Here is a 10,770-nt window from a genome sequence, read left to right as displayed (position 1 = left end):
GCTCTGTGAGTGAGCAGGATGGACAGGATTAGAAATGAATCCATCAGAGGCCGATGATGGAGCCTCAATGACTACCGACCAGTTGCTCTAACACCTGTTATAATGAAGTGCTTCGAGAAACTGGTCCGACGTCACATCATGTCCTGCCTGCCACCCACACTCGACCTGCTCCAGTTCGCATACAGAGCTAACAGATCAACTGAAGATGCCATTGCTACAACGCTCCACACCACCATCTCTCACCTGGAAGTGCAGGGCCGTTACGCCAGGCTGCTCTTTGTTGACTTTAGCTCTGCTTTCAATACAGACTAATAGTTAAACTGCTGGAAATTGGACTTCCTTCTACCACCTGCCGCTGGATCAGAGACTTCCTCTCAGACCGTGTACAGAGAGTTAGAGTGGGGCCTCATCTTTCCTCAGCCCTCAGCCTTAACACCGGCTCTCCACAAGGCTGTGTACTGAGTCCCCTACTGTACACTCTGTACACACATGACTGTGCTAGTACCCACCCAGACAACACAGTCATCAAGTTTGCAGATGATACCACCGTGGTGGGGCTCATCTCAGGGGGAGATGAGACGTCGTACAGAGCTGAAGTTCAGAGGCTGTCAGATTGGTGTGTAGATAACAACCTGGACCTCAATACCACCAAGACAAAAGAACTGGTAGTTGACTTCAGAAGGAGGAAGTCTGAGCTGTAGCCTGTCAGCATCAATGGCGAGTGTGTGGAAAAGGTCTCCAGTTTCACACAGAAAGGCACTCCAGAGGGTCATCAATATGGCCCAAAAAATCATTGGACATCCTCTTCCCTCCCTGAAGGACCTGTACAGCACTCGCTGTCTCAAGAGGGCACGCAGCATCCTACGGGACGGTACACACCCAGGACACCGGGTGTTTAAGCTGCTGCCGTCTGGCAGGAGGTTCAGGCTGCTGAGGTCCCGAACAAATAGACTCAAGGACAGCTTTTACAACAGGGCAATAGCCCTGATCAATGCAAATAGCTGACCTGACTGGCTACCTACCTGGACTTTTTGGGGGGGGGAGGTAACAATGGTAAAAACAGTAACAATAATAATATTTATATTTATAACAAGGTGCAATAACAATTAATGTGCAATAATAACAGTGTGTAATACAAATACACTTATTCTTATTTTTTATTACTAAGTTATTATACTGTGTTGTGTTGTGTTGTTTGTGTTGCGTTGTGATGTGTCGTATCGGGTCATGTTGTGTTATATGTAGTGTCGACGTAGGACAGTTTTCCAATTTCATTGGACTATTGGACTATGTACGACTGTGCAATGACAATAAAGAGTTATCTTATCTTAAGGTCCATTAGGCACATCAGTACAAACCCACAGGGCCCCGAGAGGAGGTCTAACTTTTTTTTTGCCCTTTATTAAACACTGGATGACATCAAACAACAAAGCTACTGCCTAGAATGTAACTTGTAATTGTTAACTTTAATGACTAAATCATGATGGAAGTAGGATGGATATCTTATACATGTAAATAAACGGGCTTAATTATACATAATAACACAGGAATATCCTATATCAAACTGATATTATTCAGACAGATAACAGAATAAATGAAAAAATTAACGTGGTCTCCATGTGCTAGAGAAAGGCTTTGATAATAATAATAATGGATATCGGCCATCGGCCCCTCTGGCCATCACCAGTAGGCGGTAGGTGAAGTGTCTTGCCCAAGGACACAACGACCAAGCCGGGGCTCGAACTGGCAACCTTCCGGTTACAAGACGAACTGCCAACTCTTTGAGCCACGACCGCCCCCGGTGTCATTCCTGTCATTCCGCCCCTTTGAGTCATTCCTTCAAAAGATATTTCCTCATTCTGTGTTTTGGTGTTGTACGTGTTGACCTGGGAATAATTTCATGAGTGCAGAGGCATGTTTATACTCAAAGTAAGCCCTTGTTCTATAGACAGAAGCATTCTGGGAGATCTGAAAGTAGTATGGATAAAGGTGATAACCTTTATTGACCTGTGGCGCCCCTATGTCTTAGGGCAGGGCTGTCAAACTGCAGAAAGATCAGAACAAGACCTCCAAAGGCTACAAACTGGCCCACTTGATGGCTTTACAAAAATGTGAAAAATCATAGAAAAGTCATTTATAACAGTTAAATACGCTTTTCCCGCTGTGGTGATAACAGCACAACTACATTAGCTGTAAAAACGCGTATATTTCCACATCTCCACATGCAGCTTGTATCACAGTAAAATACTGAGGTTTTCTTCTAAAGCAGAGTGCAAGGAGCTTGGATTTAAAATGAGTATTTATTTAGCATACATTAAGACAAATAAATACAAACGACAAGTGTAAATTAAAATAAACTTTGTGATTTTATTGTTTATACTTACTCTTACACATCTTACAATCCTAACTCTTAAAAGAAAAAATAAAAAGATATCTGGTGGTGTTTCTGGGGGACTGGAGTGCCAAGGGACGGCAACTACACCTCTGTGAACATCGTAGATTTCATCTCAAGTCCCTAAAGCTCATCTTGAAAGACAGAATAATATGTCTTTATTCCTGCAGTGAAGCTGAAGAAAATTCATCCTAACTCACAAGTTTATTATTCTCAATCAAAACCCTTGCATGATGAAGACACTGATTATGAAAGGTGTGAGAACATCAAACAATAATCAATGCAACAAAAAAGGGGAAAAAAAAAAACCAAACAAAACACAAGTATATGCACTGATAATATCTCAGTTACTCAGGTCACGTAGCCCTAATTGCTGGTGGCAAGTCAAACAGTCAAAAGATTTGAATGATTCAAATGTCTCAAATCACATAAAGACAACCATCGTCGGCCAACGGACAGTCAGTCTGACGGCAACACGACTTATCGTGTGACTTGTGGTGGTTTACATTCAAACTGCTCACATTTATCAGGAAAAACATGCTGAAACGTTTGGAGCACTGATATGAGCAGTCAATAGAAAATGAGCGTAAACCATGCAACCCCCCATGATTTACATAACTGAACAATCATCACAGGAAAATTCTCCCATGAAGAGACAATTAATCTGTAAAGGAAAACCGAGCTTACCGTATGCAACGATGTTTTATAATCATCAACCAAGTCTGAGAATTCTGTGTCTAAAACACAACGAACTGCAGAGCAGCACCAACCACTCGTCCCCCTGAATATCACAGTTAACACCTTCTCAATTTGAAATTTACACTGTAGGTGTGACGGTGGAAGAAGTTAAATCACCGTCACTGCGGGCTCAACTCATCCACGGCAAAACGTCTCGCCGTCGGCATGCCAAGTCATCACGTCGGCCATTAACGCAAAGACTCGACGAAGGCTCTTTTTCAATCAGAAGAGGCAGAACTAAGCCGACACACGGAGGAGTGTGATTCCTCTCTTTCGCCTTTTGCGGTGGATTATTTTTAAATTGCATTCCCTGAAAATTCAAATGCAACTTTTCTCCAGCTTTCATTAATATATAATGAACCGCATCAAGCAACATTTACAGGGAAAGCTTTTAATAATGAAAAGATGAACCCTCTATTTCTTGCTTGGGGCCCTTTAAACTTTCAGTAATATCGCTATTGCTACAAATCAGTAACAGGATAAAAGCTCTGACTGAGATACTCTGTTATTCAGCAACGTTAATATAGCTCGGGAGGGAGGAGGGGGGGCTGGTTAAGAGTGTAGCTAGTATGGTAAAATAGAAACCACGTGGCCTGCAGGGGATACTAGTGGTTATTAAACAATTTGAACATTACACGTAAAAACCTGAAAAATTAATGAGGAAACAAGATGGGGAAAACATCAGTGCTAGTTGTAGCACATTTTTTTTGGATAATTATGAAAAGCACTTTAATACAGAGAGTACTATTTGTTGCCTTAATTCCCCACCTTTATTACCTGGCAAAAATCTACATTGAGGTTATACTATAAGAAGAGGAGCTGTATGGTATTTACATTTGAGGAAAAAAAACAAAAAACAGTCCTGTTAACGGGAACCTTACGGTTCCGGCCATGCATTGTGCTACTGCTGTGCGGCTTTTTAAACATTCCAGCTTCATTTCAAACTACGCGGTCACAAAACAGCAACGCGTGTTTGACTGCACACATGCACGTGGGACTGATCTTCCTAGAAGAAGCTAGCTAGAAGCAGTCTGAGCACACTGTAAAAGCACAGCACGCAACTCTGCGGCACTGCAACGCTGAGCAGAACGTACGCCATCGTCTATGAGAGCAACTGCGACCCGGGTCAGTTTTCATTCAGCATGTGTCAGTGGTCTGCTGGTGGTAGGAGAAACGTGGAGCTTCATACAGGCTCCGAAGAACATAAATGGTCATTCGAGGCGAGCGCGCCGCCTTACCGAAGAAGAAAATCTCAGCAACTCGACAAGGCAATTTCATCAGCAAGGCTGCGATACAGCTCGGATATAAACTGCAAGTGACCCGAATGCTGAACAAAACTGAGCGGGCATGGCACCGTAGCTTGTGCTCTGCAGCGGACATACGTCGTTGTGCTTCATACCCAAAGCCTTAATCACTGACATCCTACTGCACTCGCTCCCTCCGAGCGGCTCAGCCGGGCTCCGCTCCGTCACGTCAGAGCTCGGGCGCGCATTTTCTTCTTCACTGGTTACATAATCAGGATGGAATTACTTAAATATAATCGAAGAAAAAGTTAAGAGCAAATCGTTAAAGATTCGCGGACACATGCTGCCAATCCTCCAGCACAGACCAACCAAACAATAAAAAATAAATAGAATGCAATCACACAATTCAAGCTAACTACAATATATTAATATAGATCTTCTGATGTCATACGCTCATTAAAATAAAGAAGAAAAAAAAAAAATCAATCACACAGTTAAGTCAAGGTCGTTTGTTTCCCTCCCCGGCTTTCCCCTTCCAATGACTGTTCATGCACCCGGTATCCATACAAGCCTACATATCAAAGAGAGACGCATGTGGAAAACTCAGACTTTGGAGTACTACATGTGGTCGCCCACAGAGTAAAGGAGTTGCCAATTTGACAAGTAGTTGACATCATTTTTCAGTCTGGGATAAAATGCTATATTCCAAAGCCCTTAAAGGTCTTGCTGATACATGAGTCACTAGACCCCCTAAATGTGTTTCTGTCATTATCCCGATTGACACATTCCTTAACAGCTTATCCTCGTTCATTTCAGCTACCTACAGGGATTGTATAAAAAAATACACTCACACGATCCCGCTAAGTGGAAAAACAACAACAACAAAAAAAACAAAAGGGGTAAAAATCAAATTCCTGCCCTTCCCACGGCAAAACAAATGTCCACCAAGCCCTCATGGCTCTCTCCCCAGCTCTCAAGCAAATGTGCACGCACACACACACTTTCATACAAACACACGCGCGCGCTGCAGCCACAAGTGGAGAGAGAGGGAGATGCTAGTAAGGGAAGTGTCTGGACTGTGGCTGCGACCGCACCACCCCCACCCCGCCCGCTTTACACTACCATGAACAAATGAAGCCACGATATCAGGTGTTTTCATCCAAGTCGCCATTGTTCAAATTCACAAAGTCAGAAACTTCTTTTTTGCTCTCAGTCCTCATAACTTCTGAATCTTCTCAGCCACTACGATGGGGTTCTCCTTGCGTAACTGGGCAGCGGCTGCGCTCCGGTAATCATAGGGACAGTCGTGTTTGTCGGAGTAACGATGGATGGCGCAGAACAGGTTGCCACAGCGACAGTCAAAACCTTGAGGAAAAAGAAGCAATTAAACTTGGACGCTTTATTATAGATATCACATGTATCTGGACACCAGAGACCAAAACTCACATCTCGTTTTGGGGCAGAATGGCTATTTTCTTCAATTTGGGATTGTTTCATTTCTCGGGTGCTGACCCCAAATCAGTGTGTTAGAACAGACAAGAGGACAGAGCAGCAAGGAAACTATGTGCTGCAGTAGATAGGGCCAGCAGTAAAACCCACATATGTTTGGGTTTATATACAGCATATTTGATGGATTATCTGCCATCAGACCAGACTACTAAGACACCACTGACAAAAACATTCATTTGACCTTAAAAAAAAAAAAAATACGGCAATTGTTCCTTGACTGCTGCCTTGTTAGGCCGGTAAATCTCACCACATGACTTGGTTCAGATCTTCCAACTTCTGTGAGGTAAAATTCACCGACTTCTTTTTAGCGTACCATTTCCAAAAGTTAATAAGCTTTGGTTACACACACACACACATTATGAAAACTCAGTTTTCATGCTGTCTATCCGTAAATTAAAGAGTTATTTTTCATTGTTGGGAACAGCCCTGTGTCTCTCTCCAAGCTGCAGGAAAACAGAGTCAGCTCGAGGTGCAGAGGGAGACTGAGGCTATATTAAAAAAGAAAGAAATGCATCACCCAGTCCTACTACATCCCGATTATTTTACAGACTTATTCTTACACTGCCCTGTGTAAGGTTTTAATTAAATTCAGTTTGACTGGGCCTTGATGATGTTGCTCAATTTTACATGCTAACTCAGGATGTGGTCTCAATTAAGCTGATATATAATCATTGCTATTAAGTCTCAGAGTCTCCTATGAAGCAAAAAAAAAAAAAAAGGACCGAGCTGCACACTGTGAAATGTATCACTTAAGTGCAGAATGTCGCTCGCTGTACATAAGCAATCATCACAGAATAAATGCACATATGAATCATTTGTGTGCAGCTGTCATTATTGTCCTTTAAAAACAGGTTTAGCTCCAAAAGCTCTGCAGGCGAAGAATATTAAAGATGTCTTTGACATTGCACCACATACATCCGTGTGCCAAATCAATGTCTTATTAGGGGTGAGGAACCCCTGCCGACTCATAAAACACAGGATAAACAGATAAGAAACTTGAGTGAAATTCTTCCCTCACTTACCAGTAAGTCCTACTTTCTTCCGGCAAGAAAAGCAGCGATTCTTTTTCTTGTTTTTATCAGGAGTCTGGTCGCCATCAGACGAAGCCTGCGCAGCTTCCCCGACTGGCTCTGGTGGGGAAAAACAAAGCAACCGTATGTAAAACAGCTGTATGTTTATTTATGCACATGTACAAAAGACAACACAATTAACTTCAACCAATCAAATATGCTAGCCGGGTCAGAGGCCGTAACTTAAGCTTTATAAAATATTATTTAAACACGTAAAAACACGATTTCCTTACACAGTTATTTGACTGCAACACAGAACATGCCACACAGCAGAAGGCAAAATGAAATAAAACGGGAAAACCAATGGTCATCACAGAGCATATTGTGTTTATCACTTCAGGCACGCTCCCGGAACACGGTGGCGAGTGCGTCCCATTGTTTATTCACGCAGCAGTTCTTAATAGTGTACTCCTCTGCTTTGAGTAGGGCCGACCGTGTGGACGGTGGGTAGGGAATGAACTACTGCTTTCTACGATGTTTACCTGTGCTGTTTGAAGTACCCTCCTCTTCACCCTCCTCGGCTTCTGCTCGATCAGAATCCACAGCTCCTGAATCCTGGGAGATGCTCATAGCTGTCATCTGTTGAGTTACTGGGCTGGTGGAGCTGGGACTAACAGGGCATCAAATCAAGTCAGCAAATTTCAGTTTAGATTAAATAAAAATACTGAAAAAACACACAACAAAAAAAAAAGAAAAAAAAAAAAGAATTGAAATGATTAAATTTATCTTGGTACTCTCTTTGCTTTGGTTTTGTCCCCTTTGGGAGGAAACAGATCCAGTGCACACGCTGCAATATAAAACCATTTTTAGCAATTTCAAGAGCCTCGCAGAACTTTTCTTACCTATCGCACTTTCCTCACAGTGAATTAAATCCATTTTTAACATTTAAAAAGGTTAGCCCAATGGTAAAGTTAAAGCAAATTATAAAAGAGGCCCTTCAAAATGCCGAATAGCAGAAAAAGAACTTGGCCAGCAAAAAATTATTCAGCATTACACTGCAGTTTTTCAGAACAGGGCCTCAAGCTAAGTTTTAAACTACACCATCCTCTAGCTAATTTTCTTCCAGTGTCAATGACAACACAGCCCATCGTACACTTAATTTGGCTTTTGATAATCATCAGAAGCTCATCACAACCTCACCTGTCAATGTCGACGTGCAAATTGAAATAGCTGAAAAGTTCTTACTAGAAGGTTGGGGTCGTCAGGGTAAGGTAAAAATGTTTTCACCCAGAAAATGACTGCACCATGGTGATAGAAGGTTTTGTTTTCATAAATAAATATGCACACAACTGCCTACCCTTCTGCAGAGGCAAGCTGCGGTACTAGCATGAACTGACTGGACTAGTCAAAGAGCCAACACGGAGTATATTTTTCCTTGATGAATCACATCTAAAACACTGATTCACAATGACTCAATGAAACAACACGGCTCTCTGCGCTTTTCTACGCGTAACTCAGCATACCTGGTTGTTTGTTCCTCAGGTGGGGTTCCTGCCACCTCTGTACTGGGCTCTGAGGTTGTGCTCTCCACAGTTGTACCGGCCGATCCTGGTGATCCCGCTGGTGAAGTAGCAGCTGTGTGCACGCATGTGTGTGTCGGGGAGGGGGGAGGACAGTCAGATCAGTCACAAAAATCTGTTGTTGCCTCACACATGGATGACTTTCCACTTGCTTCTAAGCGTCTTGACATTCCCTACATGTATTTGTTTACCATGATCAGATGCACTTTGAGTTAATGTACAACAACAGATGGCAATGTAACTCTCTTGCTTTCTGATGCCACAGTGTAGGCAGCTAATGCTACCTCTGTTCTCCAGCCCCTTTTAGCTAGTTCGGCTCCCTATTTCCAGTGCACTTTTTGAGTGACTCCCATTTAAAAGCTCCTGACTTATTCACCTGGTACACCCTTATCCAGCAGACCCCTGCTTTTTATAGGTCATGTCTCTCCCATCTTCCTACCTTTCTCTCCAGGGGGGCTGGACCGCCCCCCTCCCTGTTGTCTCTGCAGGTGTTCCTTGTAGCAGACCGAGCACATGCCGTTGGTGCGGGGGTTACCATAGAAACCGCATCCCATAGTGCAAAGCATTGGCACCTGCGTCTGATTGGTCTCCTGAGCCATGCTCTGACAGAGGGGGTAAGGGGGATGGGAGAGGATAATCCTGAAAATGGGGTTGCAGAAGTTAGTGAGAATAATTAGCAGTCCCTGTTTGATTACAAAGCTTTTAGGTTGGAGCTAAAAGAGCTTGGAGATTGGCATTGCAGCATGAGAGTAGAGTTTGAGCACATCATGACTTCTTTTACCTCTTTTGCACCGACACAGAGCCAGTCCAGCTCTGAAAGGCTTGAGGACTGATCGTTACATAGCTTAAAGAAAAAAGACAATCACAGCAGACAAATCCTGGGGCTTATTTGGCAAATACTGTTACTTTCTAGCTAAAGCCCCTTCCAACTTTTACAACCAGTAAATTTGCAGCACTGAGCTGGTTCACACTTTTCTGGCACAGAAAGTAGTCATCCCTCCCCCCCATTTACTGGAATGCATTGAACCAGCTCTAGATTAGGCACTGGACAAGTGGAAAAGAGGTCTTTGTGAATTAAAGGTTATGGTCCACTACTTGCAGCTGTAATGAAGGTCTGTTGCAGTTTTATAAACTTCATAAACCAAAATTAAGACCAACCCCAACTTCTGAAGGCCAAAGTCCACGATTACTGCAAAATCAGGCCTGGACTTTGGCACACTGAAAATACTAATAAATAAACTATGCTTCAAAATTATTAGAAAACACAAAAACGTAGCAGCAATAGAAATACCAGTGAAACGGATCGCCGAATGTACTGCACCTCTTACAACATCAAAGCAAGCACGAGTTTTAAAAGTAGGAAGCTGTGGGATTAGTTTGAACAAACACGGAGAGCTGTGCATGGTGACGGAAACAAAGGGTCCAAAGAGCCGCACACACACACCCTAGAAGGTAAATGACGGTGTGTGAAACATGCGCTAACTCAGCTGTTTCGCGCTTTCTTCCGCCGCACAAGACGTTTTTGGTCATGGAGAAAGTTGTGAAAAAGACAACAAGAATAAAACAAAAACCCCGTCAGTACGAAACCCTAAATACCGACGCGCTGGCTAACGTTAAAACTGCGCTGCGTGCAGTTTAGCCGAACAACTTCCAGCTGGCCGTTCCCAGTCCGAGTTTGTCCGCACAAGAAAACAATTGGCGTCCTGTGCTTGAATAGCTCACAGCAAACATTAGCAAACAGCCTCGCTGGACGTTTGGTCTGTCTGACACTGCATACAGGTGTAAAAGGAAGGACGAAACTCGACCGGTGGCCCTGTGTCATCGTGAAAAATACGAAAGTTAAATGCTACAGCGTCCTCGGTGACGAACTATACGCAGATCGCGGCTTTTCAATCGAATAAACGCTAGTGTTAGCGGGCTATCTGTTAGCAGAGTTGCTAACGCAGTCAGCCAACCCAAAACTAGAGCGCCTCCCAACAGCGTCCCGGCTGGGTTTATGACCGGTACCACATCCCGGGAATCTGCCGAATCAGTCGGGAATGAAGACATTACCTGAAACGTAGTTAATCGGCGGCTGTCGACGACGGAGGGGTTCAGATTTGAGTGAGCTGTGTCCCCAGCAGAGCGCGCGGCCTCCTACCCAGCGCTAGCTCCCGACATTCGAAACAACGACCATGACGTCACCGCCAATGTCAGCCCTCAGAGCGACGGGCCAGCACAGCAAACTACACCTACACCACCTCCACCACCACAGCTGATCATCACACACAAGGTCAGAACAGCATCGTTCGGCCCCA

The 10,770-nt window shown here is 43.7% G+C and overlaps 1 protein-coding gene across 2 annotated transcripts; it reads right to left on the bottom strand.

Annotated features, from left to right (window-relative positions):
- Positions 1-2,343: 2,343 nt before the first annotated feature.
- Positions 2,344-10,706, bottom strand: LOC146641356 (AN1-type zinc finger protein 5). 2 transcript variants are annotated; one of them, XM_085398993.1, is made up of 6 exons: positions 10,526-10,706; positions 8,913-9,112; positions 8,417-8,528; positions 7,436-7,563; positions 6,906-7,013; positions 2,344-5,739 (listed from the first exon to the last, which is right to left on the bottom strand). In XM_085398993.1, exons 2-6 carry the CDS (start codon positions 9,070-9,072, stop codon positions 5,591-5,593), a joined length of 657 nt encoding a protein of 218 aa, XP_085255119.1. In that variant the 5' UTR covers positions 9,073-9,112; positions 10,526-10,706; the 3' UTR covers positions 2,344-5,590. The 2 variants fall into 2 exon arrangements, with proteins under 2 accessions (XP_085255119.1, XP_085255120.1); XM_085398994.1 differs by lacking the exon at positions 10,526-10,706 and adding an exon at positions 9,255-10,514.
- Positions 10,707-10,770: the final 64 nt, after the last annotated feature.

Source organism: Rhamphochromis longiceps, linkage group LG23, assembly GCF_057381845.1.
Source record: "Rhamphochromis longiceps isolate RC_006_pf linkage group LG23, R_longiceps_female_GT1.1, whole genome shotgun sequence".
NCBI lineage: Eukaryota > Metazoa > Chordata > Actinopteri > Cichliformes > Cichlidae > Rhamphochromis > Rhamphochromis longiceps.
Note: the sequence above shows the minus strand (reverse complement) of the source record. Positions and strands in the feature narration are given on the sequence as shown.

Bases quoted from the DNA above. Each gene is read 5' to 3' on its own strand.
- LOC146641356 (XM_085398993.1), bottom strand. From the start codon at position 9,072: ATGGCTCAGGAGACCAATCAGACGCAGGTGCCAATGCTTTGCACTATG. The intron at 8,529-8,912 runs GTAGGAAGATGG...GCGTGCACACAG, and splicing joins CAGCCCCCCTGGAGAGAAAG to CTGCTACTTCACCAGCGGGA. The intron at 5,740-6,905 runs GTAAGTGAGGGA...TTTTTCCTCAAG, and splicing joins GAAGAAAGTAGGACTTACTG to GTTTTGACTGTCGCTGTGGC.